General features: G+C 45.6%; 1 protein-coding gene across 2 annotated transcripts in view; it reads left to right on the top strand.

Annotated features, from left to right (window-relative positions):
* The first annotated feature begins 828 nt into the window (after positions 1-828).
* The window catches only part of Tgfb2 (transforming growth factor beta 2), a 92,167-nt gene continuing 75,078 nt past the window's right edge, over positions 829-17,917 (top strand). Inside the window, exon 1 of one of the 2 annotated variants that reach the window (XM_028759354.1) lies at positions 829-1,631. In XM_028759354.1, the coding sequence (XP_028615187.1) occupies positions 1,286-1,631 (346 nt within the window). In that variant the 5' untranslated portion in view covers positions 829-1,285. The remainder of the gene's footprint in view (positions 1,632-17,917) is intronic. The other variant, XM_028759362.1, reaches the window with a different exon arrangement.

Below are 17,917 nucleotides of genomic sequence, written 5' to 3'. Positions count from 1 at the left end.
CTTTGTTGAAGGCAAACACGTGGTTTGGGGAGCACTTATAAATCCCTGCTCCGGGCAGGATCGTGATGTTATCTGCTGGCAGCAGAAGGTTTGCTCGGAGCGGAGCTGCTGAGGCTGCCGGCAGGAGAGCAAGTGGGAGAGAAAGAAGGCGCAGAGCTGAGCTCTAGGGCAGGCGCCAGGGATGAAGAGAAGTATTAGGGTTTAAGAAGCCTTTCTGGAGCAACCCAACTGCAGAGAGAAGGTATCAGCAGAGGTCTGTCTATTTTAGGGTCGCAAGTACCTACTTACCCTAAGCGAGAAAGTGCAAGCTTGGTGGAAGCCAGGAGAGGCTAGGGAAGGGTGCAAGTCCCGGGGCAGCCCGCAGCCAACGTGCCCAGGAGGCGGTGTTGATCCACAGGGGGTTAAGGAGGTGGCGGATCTCTGTCGCCCTTGGCCGCCTGAAGCAAGAAAAGGAGGATCTGCAGGACCGAGTTTGAGGCTGGCCCTCTTTGCAGGCAGCTGCGGCGACTGCAACGTGGAGCGACCCAGCCGGGTGTAGGCCACAGAGCGGCCGGCAGGAGCCGGATCGTCGCCGCCGGATCCGGCCTCGGCGGATCTCTGGGGCGGACAGTACCCCACCGAGTCTCCGAGTGAGCCGCTCCGGGGCGCATCTGCCTCCCCGCGGCTCGCCAGGCTCGCCCTCGGCGCGCGCACACGCACGCGCGCACACGCGCACACATCCACACGCACACTCATCCACACACGTGTGGAAGGCAGGGCCGAGCCGCTCGGTCTTTGAACATCTCAGTTAGAGCCCGGCGCAGCCCCGGCCGCAGCTCAGCGCTCCCCGCGGCCCAGCGTGCCTCCTGCCAACCTCCGGACCTTCTCGTCTCTTCCCTTTTGGCCGGAGGATCGGAGTTCAGATCAGCCACTCCGCGCCCGAGCCTGACACACTGAACTCCATTTCTTCCTCTTAAGTTTATTTCTACTTCAGAGCCACTCACCCTCTCCCTTCCAGGAGAAAAAACAGACCTTTCTTACTCCTTAAAGTGAGAGATTCTCCCCCCCCCCCTCCCCGCCCCAGCATCGCATATTAATATCTCCACGTTGGAAACGCGTTGCATTTTCTTTTTTAAAGGAATCCCAGCCAGGGACGTTTTTCTATTGGGCATTGACTTTCGACTGCTTTGCAAAAGTTTCGTATTAAAAACAACTCTACCTGACCCGCTCTGAGAATTACTAGTTTCTTTTTATATTTTTTTTCTCACTTTAAACAACAACAGCAACGTTTCCTCCTTTTAAAAACATGCACTACTGTGTGCTGAGAACCCTTTTGCTCCTGCATCTGGTCCCGGTGGCGCTCAGTCTGTCTACCTGCAGCACCCTCGACATGGACCAGTTTATGCGCAAGAGGATCGAGGCCATCCGCGGGCAGATCCTGAGCAAGCTGAAGCTCACCAGCCCCCCGGAAGACTATCCGGAGCCGGATGAGGTCCCCCCGGAGGTGATTTCCATCTACAACAGTACCAGGGACTTACTGCAGGAGAAGGCAAGCCGGAGGGCAGCCGCCTGCGAGCGCGAGCGAAGCGACGAGGAGTACTACGCCAAGGAGGTTTATAAAATCGACATGCCGTCCCACTTCCTCTCCGAAAGTAAGTACAGTTTCCGTGGTTTTCGCCTTTTCTATCCCCGAGTCTAAGGTTGGCCCGGAGCTCCTCAGATCCACAGCAGCCTTAGGCGTTCGCCCTTCCCTCTCCAAGTCCCCAAGTCCCAAAGTCCCGATCGCTTCGTTTCCGTTCTGCCCTCCGTCCCTTCCACTGCCTTTCCAGTGGTAGGATGGAGATCCACAAGCTTGCAAACCTTCACCTTATGTTTTATTTATTTATTTATTTCTCCATAACTCCCTTCCTACAAACGCCCCAGACCTTTTAAAAGTCTTTGAATTTCTCCTCTTCCCTAGTCTACCAACTAGCGAATCAGCTCCCTTCTGTCAAAAGGAAAGCGCTTCCCGGGATGACTTTAGGCTAAGAGACCACGGTAGACTTTGTTTTCTTTGCTGGGTTGGCGTGCAGTGGGGGTGGGGGTATCTTCCAACTGGTACACAAAGAGTTAAAAAAAATGCTTCCAAACTAGCCTTCCCAAAGGCGACCCCCTTTCCCGCTGACCTATCTGGGGACTCCCCAAGCCTTTGCTATTGTTTCTCACTCCCCTAAGAATGTCAGCATCACCAATACCAAACTGGATTGCGAGCGCGCGCGGGGTGGGGGTGGGGGTCACTCCAAACTCCTTAAATCCTCCCCGGTCATTTATTGCTCTCTCTAGGTGTTTTTACGCCCAGTCCTCTTGCAAAACCGCGTTGCCAAGTCCCCTTTTGACCTCACATGGACAGTTAGAAAGGATAAATACGGTTCTAACTGGGCTCAACTAGGTTTCACTTCCCGTTCGATTTTTCTAGGCAGCCCTCGCTAGCCTGGGAGCAGGTCGTTTTTCTTAGGGGGATTCTCCATGATCTGTTTTTAACCTTGAACTCTGTGCTCTGGCGCTTTCACAAGCAGCAGGATCTTCTGTGCAGTCTGAAATCCAAGATAGGAAAGACAGCAATTTAAAAAAAAAATTTTTCCCCGTTTCGCTGGGAGCAATAGCTTCAAAAACAGCTGGCATACAGTAGCAGTGATTTATTGTGGAGCCTTTGTGTGGGGGGGAATACAGTTAGTGTAGATTTGTTTCAGAGTTCTTTAGAAAGGGGGGAGGGAAGGAGGGAGGGGGAGAGAGAGAGAGAGAGAGCGCTGGCAGCAGCAACAACAGCATTGAGTGATACCTGAGAGGGTTAAACACCAGGAAGAAACACTAAAAGAAAAAAAAAAAAAACCTTCAGCATCCTTGTGTTCCAAGTCCCTGTCGTAAACTTCTCATTGGCTGAGCTGTTCTCTCCTCCCCTTTCATGCCCTATATCCTCGCTGGCTGCCTTTGTGAAGTCTCTGTGTCTTGCCTAAATAGATAATGCAGCCATCTTGGTAATTTTATCCCAGAAGTTAGAATTGCAGGGTGGTGCTTTTCTCTTCTAATATTTATTTTTAGTTTGCCAAGCCGTAGCTATTTGACTTGCCGAGTCTTGTACTTGGTGTCCTCAGAGTGTCAGTCTACCCATCTGTCTAATCTTGCTGGTCACTTTTCTTACGCTGTAGAGTCTCTTGTTGTTTAGTGGCTAACAGATGCAGGGAACCCTGCCAGCAGGATGATTTTATTATTATAATTATGGTCCTATCCACCACAGTGGTGATACATACACTCCGCCCTGCTTATTCCCCCCTGGGAAATACGGATTTCTATCTGGGGCGGAGCCACAGGGATGTTAGGGAAGAGTTCATTGAAATTAGTCCAGAGCCACAGAGGCTGAGCGAAGGGTTGATCCGTTGGCTTTCTCCCACATGTGTGGTGTTGATTCTGCAGACATTTGGGCTGACAGGTAGGTATGTTATGCCCGTCTCAATAACTCCTTCTTTGGTATTTACATGCAAAAGCTCAGATTAGCTGTCAGAAAGTTTGCAAAGAAGACAAAGAACCAATCTCACATTGCATAGCTAAGCAGAGAGGAGGCCACCTGGGGAAGCACTTAAGTCAGATGGATGAAGGTAAGCAAAGGCAGGACAGCCCAGGACCAAGGTCATGAGCAAATTAGAAAGACTCCCAGGTTATAGGGAGGATTTGAAAGTATCAGTAACATTCGTGTGTGGACTCTTCTGTATCCCACTCACTCTTGAACCTCCAAATAAATGAACACCTAAGTATACTTTTGCACACACACACACACACATACATACTATACACACGCACACACACATATACTATCATTTTTTATGTGAAAAAATAGAGATTTAAGAAGATTGTGTTCAGTGTAGAAGCGTAGGAGTAGAAAGTTATATTAATAGTAGCAGATTCAACATAACTGTGCAGAGGCTGTGGACAATTTTATAGAAAGTAGGTTAACTGATTTTCCAGGACTTTCTAGTCCTGGAATATAGTGAGTGCTTCCAAAAAAAGAGAGAGGGAGAGAGAGAGAGAGAGAGAGAGAGAGAGAGAGAGAGAGAGAGAGAGAAGAGAAAGAAGAGAAATCATTCCATTAAATTTAAAGCAAGGGGAATTGGAAGGGCAGGGCTGGCTGTCTTACACACCAGCACTTTCTGCCTCACTATGGCGCACGTAGGGGAGGGCACGTGCCTGTTACGTCTCACAGTGAATCTGAAGTGGGTCATAAGCCCATAGAGAAGTCATGGGAAAGATTGCCGCCTTTTTTTTTTCCACCAATTTATTAGTGTTTAGGGAGTGACTTCAACTCAAGTATTACAAATATGCCTTAATTATGCTTGGTGACTATATATCACTACAGATGGCGGATAGCCCTTGGTGGGATGTTTTATAAAGTTCAGACTCAATATTTTTAGCAATGTGGAGATTTAAAACTGAAAATACAAGAGATATTGTATATGCCCTCAGGCATACTTTGTCTTAAATATTATCCTTGGCCAAGTGTGCTGTATAAATAAGTAGATATTAATAGAACTGGCCAGATGCCAAGCTCCTAGTATGAATTTTAGCCAAGAATGTATTTATGGGGGTATAAATAATACTGTGTCAACATTTAAAGAAGGGATCTGATTAGTTTTGAATTTCTGCATATTGATCTTTTTACATACTGTTGGTTTAAGACTCAGAGTGGAGTTGTACTGGCGTTTACTGATAGCCTGCCCAGCAGGAATTAGTGGATGCCGAACACTTTGACTATTCCTTTGAAGTTCAAAGTGCAGCTATTCAAAAGACACTGTATAAGGCTTTAGAAATTCTGAAAAAGTGACTCTTTTCTATCTAAGAAGAATCTAAATTAATATTAAAACAAGTAGAGACATGGTGAGGTAAGGGAAAGTCATTTTCTCTTTTTTTGTCTATTATTTATTATTTGTTTGTTTTGTTTTAAGTCTGAAGTTCTCCCATATAAGGACGCACTTCCTACCACTGATCTCTATTCCAAACCTTTTTGTTAAGATGTGGCCTCAGACTGTAGCTGAAGCTGGTCTTGACTTGTCATATTGTCTAGGTCATCATCAAACTCATGGCCCTCTGTCCTCATCTTCCCTATGTTGGGACTACCTATGTGCCTGGCCATGCTTGATTCTCCTCTCTGCTTCTCTTCACAGTGAAGCAGGCACACGTTGTGAGTCTGACTCTGGCAGCGCTGAGTCCTGCTCTCTCCTTGCTCCCCATGGCTTCTGCTGAGACGGCCAATAATGTCTGAAAATAGTTTTCATTGTCTTGAGGTGAGATGCTGCTAGCCTTCATTAGGTAGAAGCCAGGGATATTTCTATCCTGTTATGATGAAGAGGGCAGCCTACCCCTGCCTTCATAGACCAGAGAATTATTCAACCTCAGATTTCAATACTGCCCGTGGAGGAAGCACAGCTCCGTGGTGTGCAGCTTGGGTTGCTGAATTCTGCTCCTAGTAATATTTTAAAAAGTTATAGCAACAACAAAATACCTTTATGATCAAAGGATATTAAAATAAAATCATCAAAGAGAGAATAATTAGAATAGACTATGGATTAGGCTGTTTTGTATGAGATATACTTTGTTATTGTAATATTGGAGCTTCTACTTTAGAGACAACCCATTTTTCTCTTCACTTGCCTTCAGTAATGGGCTTGGTTCCTCATTCACCAGGAATGCCAAGTCAGCACATAGAACACAAAAAGAACAGAGGAATTATCTTGGATTTTCCTTTCAATAGAATGAGCACTTTGTGTTAATGAAGAGTAGAATCTGCAACCTGGGCAAGCAAAGACAGTAAATTGCCATGTTGGCTTATTCTATCTCTTTGAATTAGGTGGACTGAAGTATACAGCCTGGAAAAATCACAAAGAAGTTGCCTTTGTAATTCCTCCACATGAAGGCTAAACATTTAATCCTAAACAATTCTCCTTCTCTGGTCCCCCTGTCATTTCCAAGTGAAATTGCGCCATGTAGAATGAATGCCAATGTCACGATGGTTTTGAGTAATGTGACTTAGTACTCAATTCATGAATCTGTCATTCTATATATACAGATTGCTGGCCTATTGGGCCAAATGCCCAATGAAGGGGAATATTAGCAGAACACAGTAGTAGCCTTACTTTAAAGATGTATTTTTGCCTTCTCTCCTAAAAGATTCTCTGTGTATGGATGTGAGTCAGAGAGAAGAAGGGGGGTTGGCGAGTAAAGACTAGCTTGGGCTTCTTGACTTCTATGATGGCTCTTATTAAAGTGCAACACAGCAGATTTTCATTCCCTATTTTACTGAATCGTGGCCAGCACGATTTCTAATGCCCCCGCCGTGACTACACCTGAGTACCTTTGCGCTCTCCTCCTTCCAGATCTCCTTCATTTTTACTTTGCAAAGTGATAAGTGAAGTCTCAAAATTAAAACACAGTTTATAGCTGGAACAGGGAGGTAGTTTTGCTGCCGCCTCTCCTGAGTAGGCCTCCATATTATTTTAAAGGCTGGGGGTTTCCCAAGATTGTGTGGTTCGCTTAACTACACCTCCGCGTCTCCACAGCGTCTCCCGCGGTCAAAGCGAGGAAATGCAGGTCTTCTCCGTGCTGGAGAGATGCTGATGTAACCCTCCTCAGGCACCTTCTGTGTAAAGATATGAAAGAATGACAAATCGTTTTTCCTAGAGGAAATGGAGATGTGAAACAGGGCTAATGATTCACTATTGAACTCGCATCAAATCTGGGTTAGAATCGAGGAGGTCAGTGACTACGGGGCCTTTGCCCAGAGATTACAACACACTTAAAGCTGTAATTTTAGAAGGTTCGGGAAGGCAGGGTGGAGGAGCCCGGCGAGAAGGATGCAAGGATGGGTTCCTGGCCTAGGTCCTTCCCCATTGCCCCTGGCATCTTCTTCATAAATTCCCAAGTGAGGTGGGCAGCAAGCAGGTGCCTGCCCAGAGCAGTCCTTTCCACTGTCTCCGTCCCTTTCCGGTCTGTCCTTCAGTCTTAGAGAGGAATCCGCTTTGCAGATTCCCAGCAGCCTGACGAAATGTGGCTTTGGCTGAGATAAACAGATGTTTCTGTTGTCATTTTGAAAGCATCTGGTGTGCTTGTGTTCTGCTCTTGAATATATTTTAAACAGAGATAGTATTTAACCTGGAATTCATTGTTCTCTAGGTACTTTATTTTAAATTTAATAACATGTTAGGAATTCTGGGTCAGGCTTGTTTAGACCAGAAGATTTACTTCCACCTTTTATTTAAAAGAAATTTGTGTCTTTCTCTAACCTCAAGCTGCCTTGGGTGGGTGGTTGTTTCTTTTCTAACCTCTGATAGTCAGAGGTGGGTGTTAGGCTGCACTCTGACCACAAGCTTCCGGTTTTGACTCCTCATCAAACCCTCTTTAGCCCCTGGCTTTTAATCCAAATTGCCCCTCACCCTTCAAGATGATGGGTATCCCTCTGTAGGGTGGTCAACCCACTGTGCCTGTCCATATCTAACACCGTGCTGTGTTTGCTGGATATGGCAGCCCTTCAGATTTCTACCGGGCCACCTACTTCTGAAGATTGCAGAGGTCATGTGTAAAGAAGCTCTGGGCAGCTTCTGGCACTTAGTAGGCCTCTGCATGGCAATCATTATGTCATTGACTTTAAGATGTGCCATTGCTTTCACACCACCAGAAAGAAAGATCACCCCAGCGGATTCTAGTGCCTGACTGATTATGAGATGGAGTGGGTTAGCAGCACGTACGTGAGATGTCCCAGTGACCACTTCTGCGTCCTTGGGATGTCTTGGCATCCCCACATCTTTCTTACCGTGGAAGTTCCACCCAATGGGTCCAGTTCCCTGGTTCACTCTGATTATTCTTCAGGTGGCCTTTAGGGTGAAGAGGATGGCAAGGTGAGTGACCTCTTACCTGAGGAGGTCTATAGCTTTTTGGTGTTTTCTTAGGTTTACCTCTCTTAAGTAGTAGCATTGTAAACCTTTGAAGGTCCACACTGCCCAATACCAAATCTCTGTTTGTTAACACTACTTTCTGGAAACCTTTTCTTTTGGCTTTTATCCATGAACAGGCCATGAATTTTTATGTCTCTGGGCCCTGTGGATGTTGTTTCATCAACTGGATGAACTGTCTTTTAATATTTTGAGGATTGTTGCAGATATAAGAAGATGGTTCCTCCGTAAGAGAGCATCTTTGTTTTGTCTGAATACATGTGATTGGCTCTGTGCACCCTGAGATCCTTATCTGCAGTTTACTCTCATTTCTGCCTCCCCACACTGTCTTGTGCTGTTGGTTCTATAGATGTCCCGGGTCCTAGCACAGAACCTAGCACACTGTTCCTGTTCAGTAAATGTTCAATGACTGAGCATTGCCTCCTGAGAAAGACTGAACATCAAAGTGACCTGCATCAGGAGACCTGGGAATAAGACTTGTTCCCCTTAAAGGAAAGAGAGGACTTATAGTGTCACCAGATTGAGGCAGCGGAAACTCTTTTCCTGTTTCTGCATTTTTAGAGAATTATACTGGTATGGACAAGAAGAAAGTGAACCTTTACTGAACACTTCTGTGTGCCAGGCCTGGCTTTAAATATTCACATGTGTCTCATTTCATCTTCACAAGCCAACTCTGAAGTTGGCCCTAGTATTTTCATTTTGACATCTGAGGTTACAGCCATCAGTCTGTGATACATTATATAAATAAAGGTTGCACTCCCTGCTGATAACAGCAGCCTTAACACAATGTCCAGGAAATGGACACCATTGCTTTTCTTTTTATTTGGTAGATATGGGGTCTTCACATGAAGCCCAGACCTTGAGATATGCAGTCCAGGCTAGCCTTGAACTCTTTATTTTACTGCTTCAGCCTTCTGAGTGCTAGATGTGTGTACCACTATGGCTTTCTTGACCTGACATCACTGGTCAACCCTTGTAAGAATGACTCTGTTCTCCAGGGGAGTACTGCATTTGCAAGTTCAGAATGGTTTCCTAGGAAAGCAAACATATCCCTGAAGACTGCACAGAACTGGAGGGATAGTTTCCCCTTCAGCGTGTTCAGCTTTTAGCTGTGCACCTGGTTGATGCAAAAATTAGGATTTATCAAGCCCTTGGCTTTGACCTGTACTGCAATCCCCTCCCAAGTGTTGCATGATGCTTTTAGAAAATTAACCGATGTGGATAGCAAAATGAGACAGAGCTTTAGAGCTAGCTAAGAAGTAGGAGCAGCCGGGCAGTGGTGGTGTGGCGCATGCCTTTAATCCCAGCACTTGGAGGCAGAGGCAAGCGGATCTCTGAGTTCAAGACCAGCCTGGTCTATAGAGTGAGTTCCAGGACAGCCAGAAACCCTGTCTCGAAAAAAACAAAAACAAAACAAAAACAAAAGAAGTAGAAGTAAGGAGATCTGACCAAAGGAAAGTGGGGGTTGTAAACATGGGGTCCTCCCTTGACTAGAACACTGCCCTGACAGTACAAGCATTCGGAACTGTGTCTGGTACAGGCCTTGTAGCTGGGGCTTATGCTCATCACCTGCCTGGGCTTCATCTCTCAGTTTGTTAAGAATGAAGAAAATAACAGCTTCAGGGTGAAGATGACACCGACCACAAATGCTTCTGGCCCTTAGGGCATGGTCTCACTGCTGTTTTAGTGGTTCCTTGTCTCCTCCCACCCCCCTGCTCCAGTGAGTCTCTATTGAGAAAAAAATTAGCAAGACATTTGGAGATAGCACTTGGTGGGGGGGGGGGCAGGTCAGACCCCTATGGTTAAGCAGGGTAGACTTACTTTCAGCTCTGGCCCAGCCCTGAATTATGTACAAAAGCTGCAGCACGTGAAGGATCGTAGAGAGTGGGGGTCTCAAGGAGGAAGCCGGATGAGAGGGTAGAAGGGACTTCTCGGAAGTCACCTGAAATGATTTGAGGAAGAAATCCAAAGCAGTAACAAAGGGACCAGCCATGCTTAGCCCTTGGTTCATGCTAACCAGTATACTGTAGGATGTGTCCTCTGTGAATTTGTGCCCTGGCTTTCTTAGGGAAGCTTAGGAACACCGCTTCACTGGTGCCAGAAAACTCTTTTGCTCAAGAGGAAATTGACTGAGTTTAGGTCTTTTGGAAAGAGGAGAAGCTTCATGAAGCTGAACAAACCCTGTCCTGTGGACCACTCCCTTCCCTTCATTCTCTCAGGCAGCGCTTGGAGCTTGGACTTGTTAGGCCTGAGAAGTTAGAAATGTTTGGCTTAGATTTTTCTTTAGCCACAATGAATTGAGAAACCAAAGGCAGATGGGAAATACTCTGTGGATGTTGTGAAGCCCAAACCGTCTGAAAATAGTTTGAGTGCATTTCCAGCCCTCGGCAGGCAGCTGTTTTCCTTCACACCAGCCGGCTCCATGCATCTCCATTCCCAGGGAGAGTGTCTCTGCTGCCTCAGGCCTTCCTGGCTCTTCCCACACTGGTAATTAGGAGCCAGGTTGTTCCTGAAGAGGAGACTCCACATATCTGAAGGCACAGTCATGGAGTAGCTATGTGAGGACTGCTCTCTGGTGGTGTTTGTTTCAGGAAATTCTACAGGACCTTTTCAGTCTCATGAAAGAAAAAGAAAAATGCCCTGGCTTAGTTCTTGGCTCTGTTCACGTGCCTTTCCCTATCTTGCCCACAGCACACTGACAAACACCACATCTGTCCCAACAAGCCAGTTTACGGATCACCATCCATTCATAACTTCAGGCTGCCATAAGAACCCTCATTCATTCCTTCTTGTGAACAAGAATGTACCATTTGGCTCTGAGAAACAGGCCGAAATGATCACGGGCCTGGGGAGCTCTCAACTCACTCCACCTGAAAACAGCAACAGCAAAAATAATTGGGTAGTTTTTCTTGGTGGGTTTTAACAGCACGGGGATATTTATGGTTGCCAAAATGGAAGTGGGAGTATTCTGGGAAATGCAATTTCATTTTCAAGCTTTGGACTGGTTTCCTTGTTGGTAATTTCAGTGCTTCTCAGACCACATGTATCACCGATATTCTATCTGCACCAGATGAGATAGAGCTTTGTCATTTTTCCATTTGGGGAGATTCTTTTTTTCAGAGGGTCATTCACAGTTCATTCACCAGTTCAATCTCATTGTCACTTCTGCTTTGACATCTTCACAGTCACCCCAGAATTGTTCCTACTTGATTTATAAGGAATTTCTGTAATCAAGAGGCTAGCTCAGAAAGTCCTAAAACGTGCATACAGTGTACTCTGACCCTGGGCCAGAAGAAGAAAAGAGCAATCCTTGATAAAGGCCATTTCTTTTCGAGGAAGAGGGTTTATGGAAGGAACTGCCCCCTGGGATGTCTCTTGGGACTCTGTTGGTGTATCTTTGTACATCCAAGTTCATCCATTGGCGTTGGAAGCTCTGGAAGTTGAGACAGGGACAGAGGAAGGCAGGGTACCAAACTCGTTCCTGGTCTGGAAGTGGTGGGGCATCACAAGAGCTGAATTCTGGCCTTCACTCCTGGTGCTACCCCAGCAATTCCTGCCTTTGGAGGTGTCTGTGATGCCCCGAAGTTGCTCATGTCTTTCAGCATCTTGTTTATATCTGAGACATCTGGAAGCATTAAGAACAACCAACAAGCCTTGCTTGTTTGAACAGTGCCCACTCTTGTTACCTCTTAGTCATGTTATTAGGTTGCTAAGTGTGTTAACTAAAGTCACAAGATGAGCCTAACCAGCCTCTTTGCTTCCTGTGAAGCCTGTGCTTTTTGTTTCCATGGACTGGAATGGTGGATGGTACTCTGTCTTGGAGGGAGGCCTATTCCGGAAGAGTTCCACTGTCAGAGAGTATTATGGTCAGTAATGAAAGGATGTGTGCAGAGGCAGATAGCATCTCACAAGAGGTCGCATTGTGGAAAGAGGGCCTTGAGCGAAGCTCCAGGATTGTCTTGCCCAGTGACAGTTGGATTGTCTCACCCAGGGACAGTTGTCGGAACATTCTAAGAGTAGTTGAAACCCGTCGCAGTCTTAGTACTGTTAGGTAGTGGCAGAACCCAGTTGTGCAATTATTGTTGTCGAGAGATAACATGGATGCTTGAGTAGAGAGCTGGGGCGGGTTTCTCAGAAGCTAATTTGACATGAAGTTCATCAAGACTTTTTAAAAGTGTATATTTATTTTACGTGTATGACCATGCCTGCATGTACGTATGTGTACCACGTGCATGCAGTATCCTTGGAAGCCAGAAGAGAGGATGTAATCCCCTGCAACTGAAGATGCAGACAGTTCTGAGCCATCACAGAGGGACTGGAAACTGAACCCAGGTCCTCTGCAAGAGTAACCAGTTGTCTTAACTACCGAGCTGTCTTCGGCCTCACCAAGAGTTTTAAGTGACATTTAATTACACACAATGAACTCCACACAGTATTCCCAGGTGGTTTCTAAATGAGGTACTCCAGGAACTCTTGACCCCCTTGGCCAGATGCAGGTGTCTGGAACCCTTTTTACAACCAGGAGGGGCCATAAACAAAGGCTTGGTAATTTGCATTCATAACAAACACTCTTGGGGACTCTTGGGCATAGTAAAATTTGAAAACTCCTGGTCTGACTCTTTACCTCTTAGACTCTAGAAAGGCCTTTTGCTACACCGCAGTGTCCCTCATGGTCATCCAACCAGCTACATCAAAGGAAAATGTCTTTGTAAGTCATGGGTTTGATTCACGGCCACCTGACTTACCCGTCCTTGGCTAAAACAACCTGAGCTCTTGCACTTTACATTGTAGTCTTTTGTTATTTTATGCAGGATTCATGCTAAACATTTCACCCCCATCTCCTAGTCTCTGTAACTCATATTCCTCTTTCTCAACTCATGAGTACCCAGGTACTTTAGAACACGATCGTCTCTAAGACCGAATGTCTCTGGTTTTCTGTAGAGTCCCTTATGTTGAGAAGCATCATGGGTAACCAGCGTTTCACTCATCTAAAAAAAAAAAAAACAAACTGTGTATCCGTATCAATGCTTATACAATCACATATAAATTGAATAATAGTTTAAAAACAAACAAACAAACAACAACCAAAACAAACCAGAGAGGACTTTTTTCTGTGGCCCAAGAAGTCACTATGGACTTCTTTATAGAGCCACACAGTTGTTGATCTTACTGTCCGTCATATTGTCTTCCACCAGAGATCCCTTGCTTAAAAAACAGACAATGGACAACAGAATAGAACACAAGAAGAAGGAAAAGGGAGGATATTAGTATTGCAACTTCAGAGTAGAATGAAAGCAAACCAAAAGTGCATACTTAAAGTATTCAAGAATAGTACCTCCCTCCCCTCGTTCCCACAAGTGTTCCTGTGATTTGTGTGACTTTGTGCAATGTCAGCCTTCTAACTTCAATGGGCAGAATGGTGTCTCTTCTGTATCAGGGCATGTACTGGCCTGAAGAAGGTGCTGTTTCCCAGGGAAAGGACTTAGGTTCCCCCCAAGTAATGCATAGGGCCATCACACAGAGAGCAAGTGTTGCTGAGCAAGCAGCTTGCTTTGCATCTCTGTCCGTCTCTGAATATAGTCCTTAAGATTTGTATTTAGGATAACTTTCAGCACGGCTTTGTAAAGGTCAGATATGAAAGAGAAAAGTCCCTTTTGCTAATCTTGGGACAAACAGTTTATATGCAGGGTGAGGGATACTCTCACTATCAGACTGTAGAGAAACTCTAAAAGTAAACAGTACAGTCACTTACTAAGGGGAACATATGGCCGCAGATGTAAGCTGGAAGCAGCATATGGTAGCAACGTGACAGCGCCATGCACAGCAAAAAGGGTCATCCATAGCCTCCATCTTCCGTGCCACACCAGCTGAGAGGAGCCCCATTTCCAAACCGAAGAGTGTTCTTCTGTCTTGAAAGCCAAATCCGTACATGTGTGAACGAACATCTGTCACTGGGGTCTTGTTAGTGGATGAGTGTGGGAGATGAACAGTTACAGAGAGTGGGAGGAGCTGCTGCTGTCTAAAAGTTCAGTGGGAGGAAGCGCATTAGGGCCTTTGTCTTGTCAAAAGAAGGTGCTAGTCAGGTCTGAAGGGTGCCAGTTACTCCTCGAAGATACACCCATACAGTTATACAAACAGAAGTCACGTGGACCCTAAACCCTTTCAAGCACTGGAACGGAATTGCATCCACTCCTGATCTGGATGTAGGCTTCAATCACTTCACAAACCAGATAACTAATAGAATTGTACAACCAGATGGCCTTTTCTCTACCTGTCTTTAAAATACAGCATCTTGGGGAGCGAAGGAGGGCATGTTTGTCATCTCTTGCACACAGAAGCAAGGGTAAATTCATGGGAAATTAACAGATTTTAATCTGCATCTTCTCATGCAAAAAAAAAAAAAAAATCCCGTTGGCAAGAGTAAAGCTGTTGCTTTGAACACCCAGCAATGTTTTCTCTTCCCTTTGATATACATGCACACAGGTGTGGGGTTTTTGTTTTTATTTATTTGGGGTTTTTTGTTTGTTTGTTTAAGGACCATGAAATCTAAGCCACCCAAACAGAAGCTCACGGTTTGTTCTTAATGATAGAGTGTCTTTTGTCCAAGCGGGTAAAGGCCTTTTCCATTCCTCTTTAGTCTACTGCAAGGCATTTACCTTTCCCACGTTCAGTATACAGATAGTAAAGTGACGTTTTTCGACTTGAGCACCTTAAGGGGACAATTGCATTGAGCAGTGTGGGCTGCTGGGTAAGGCGTGACATGAGATCAGGGACTAGAAATCAAGGGTGGGAGCTGAGAGTTGGACTGTTTAATGTCTTGCCCTGGGTACCAGATGCCTGGTGTTTGGAGGGATGGCGTGGGGGGAGGGGAATGGTAAGACTAGCCAGCAAGTCCCTTTTCTACTTGGAATCTTAGTGTAGTTCTGGGCTGGGCATGTCTTCAGTAAAATAGCTAATGACTGCTTTTTGAAACTCCTAGCTGTCTGCCCAGTTGTTACAACACCCTCTGGCTCAGTGGGCAGCTTTTGCTCCAGACAGTCCCAGGTGCTCTGTGGGTACCTTGGTGAGTACACTTGTCCACTTTATTCCTCCTTTGACATGGCGATACCAAGTCTTTTCTATGTGTCTCCAGTGGGGAATTAATTGGTTAGAGGGGAGACAGGATTTTGAGAAAGTTTGTAGATGTGCAGTCACAAAAGTACCTGGGATTTTCTAGTCAGTTTTATGAGAACTGATGCCTAGCTCAGAAGTGACACACTGCCCAGTGTGCAAGAACAACTACCTACTGGGTATAAGCTGTGTGTGCCAGGGATCACAGAGGGATTTAAAATATTGATCCTTTGATCTCCACAGAGGCTGTTTTCTGGAGAACCCTAGAATCAGGCCAGATTGTTAATGGGGAGGGGGTCCCTGTTACAGAGTTTGTATCTGCATTCCTATTTTTGACACGCTGTAGCTGTTCAATTAATGCTTCTTGTACTGAACCAAAGGGAAAGAAGCTCCACCCTCAGCCTCTCCATCCCCCACCCTTCAGAGTAACAGAGGGAGCTCCAGGGAGAGTTGTGTATGCCATCATCTCTGACCTTCGTTGTTGACATCTCTGAGTTGCATGAGAAAAATGGATTGTCATAGATTAGGCCCTCAGTTAGCTGAGCCTGGAGAGTAGGTATAAGCCCCTCACCACCACATGTTAGAATGTGCGTCACCAGAGCCAGAGATCTCTCTACTCCTTTCTGTTTGGAACATCAACTGGTTCTATTAGCATTGATCGAATGTGTACTGTGTTCTGGACAGTGAGTCCCAGAAAATCAGATTTGAGTAAGCCAACACTCATGGAATTCAATGACTGAGTTGTTTCTGAGCCATGCGCAGGAAGAAAAGAAATAGGCCAAGGTAGTTAGCACTCTTGAAGTGTATGTGGAGGTTCTACATAGGCACAGGGAGGATGTTTCTCCTGCCCTGACAGAAGCCTAGTCCTTTGGAGAACCTATTTTGCAGCTCACCATGCTTCTTAGGAACTACTGTTACATACAGTTGCTTGCTGCTGAGATTTTCTAGTATAAAAAAAAATAGGCCCAATTCTGTTAAGAGTATATGTTGATGGTTTTACTTTGTTATAAGGGCTCAGAGTAGCTAGAGGGAACAGTGGGAATAAAATCAGTAATGTTCAATCTACACTGAGGTAGCTCTTGTGTGAGATATAGTACATCTGGTTTCTCAGTTCTGAATTTTTATTTTATTCCACTCTCTAAACCAGAGAGTTAATTGTGCTATTTCTTGCTATCCACTGACTGGTGTTTGGGTCAGGGTGGGGGGCAGTGGAAGCAAATGAGTAAAGACAAACCTTGGTCAAATCCTCTCTACAGCCCACGTCACACACTCATCCTTGGACCTGGGTTTGTACCAGAAGGTCGGGGACAGTCTCCTTTTCTTCTTCTTCTCCTTCTCCTCCTCCTCCTCCTCCTCCTCCTCCTCCTCCTCCTCCTCCTCCTCCTCCTTCTTCTTCTCCTTCTTCTCTTCTTCTCCTTCTCCTTCCCCTTCCCCTTCCCCTTCCCCTTCCTCTTCCTCTTCCCCTTCCTCTTCTCCTCTGCCTTCTTCTCCTTCTCCTTCTTTCTCTCTTTAATGCATTGGTGTCAGAGATCTGAACTCAGGTCCTTGTCTTTGCACAGAAGCACTTTACTGAGGCCTGAGCCATCTTCTAACACTCAGACACTTCTTAAAGCCCCATATTTCTCAAGAGGTGGGTGTGAGAGAAGCCAGAAATATCCAGTCAGCCAGAGCCGCATGGATCATGGCAAGGAGGTAAGTATTACTGAAAGCAAAGAGGGCTTAGTTCCCAAAGACCAGTGGTATTCTTTCTGTTACCCACCCCTAACACTTAGGCTTAGAATGCTTACTTCCCCTCAGAGTTCTCAAGGATCAGGCATTCTCAAGGACTCAGAGCAACAGTTTTGAAGTCAGCCATGTAAGCTGAGTAATGAGCATCTGAAGATATCATCATTAATGAATCTGTCTCCAAAGTGTCCCTCTCACATGACTGGAGCTGACTGTGGAGAAAACTTTCCAAACAGATGTCCTTACAGGCATTTCTGAATCTCTTCACAGCATGGAGGTTGGCTTGCTCCAGAGAAAATGATTCAAGAAGTTAGAAAAGGCATTCAATGGCTTCAATAACTAGGCTAAGAAATCACATGTTGTGTTACACTGAATGTGAGTCTCCTCAGGCAGAACCTTGATTTATTGAAAGATGATGGGCCTCTGTGAGGTCACTCATAGCGGAAGGGTGGGTTTGAGAACACTGTTAATAGAATCTGGCTTCATTGATGTCCCTCTGATTTTTTGCTCATTGAGTCATTGAAGAATGTTCTTACTTAGAGATGTCAATAAGCAATTTGGTGATGTTTTAAGACTATTCTACCAACCAAGTTACAGGATCAGAAGGCTCTGTTTCCCCTGGTGCTGGAGGGATAGAGAAGCTGCTGAGGCACCTTTATATAAGCCTCACTCACCAAGCTTCCTGAGCCCAGGGATAAGAGGATGCTTCAGTGGGTAATGTGCTTGCCATATAGGCAAACACAACAATCTGATTTTGAGTTCCCAGGACCAATATTAAAAGCTAGGCACTTGTCTGTAGCTACTGAGCTTAGCTTATGGTTCAGAAACAGGTAGATCTGGGGGCTGTCTGGCCAGCCAATCTGTCTCTTGGTGAGTTCCAGATTCAGTTGGAGACCTTTGAAAAGTAAGGTGGAGAAGTAATTGAGAAAGACATACTGATATCAGGCTTACACATGCATTTGCACTGGGATGCATACCTGCAGGGACACATATACACGACACACACATATATACATGCAAACATAAACACAAACTCCATAAACTCATACCTATAACATGAATCAACTACAGAATGCTAACCTACCTACTTCACTTGGGCTTCTGCCCACCAAGTCTGAGAAGGCAAACCC

The sequence above is a fragment of the Grammomys surdaster genome, unplaced genomic scaffold (genome assembly GCF_004785775.1).
Source record: "Grammomys surdaster isolate TR1022 unplaced genomic scaffold, NIH_TR_1.0 130, whole genome shotgun sequence".
Classification (NCBI taxonomy): domain Eukaryota; kingdom Metazoa; phylum Chordata; class Mammalia; order Rodentia; family Muridae; genus Grammomys; species Grammomys surdaster.
This window is presented reverse-complemented; position numbering and strand designations above follow the sequence as displayed.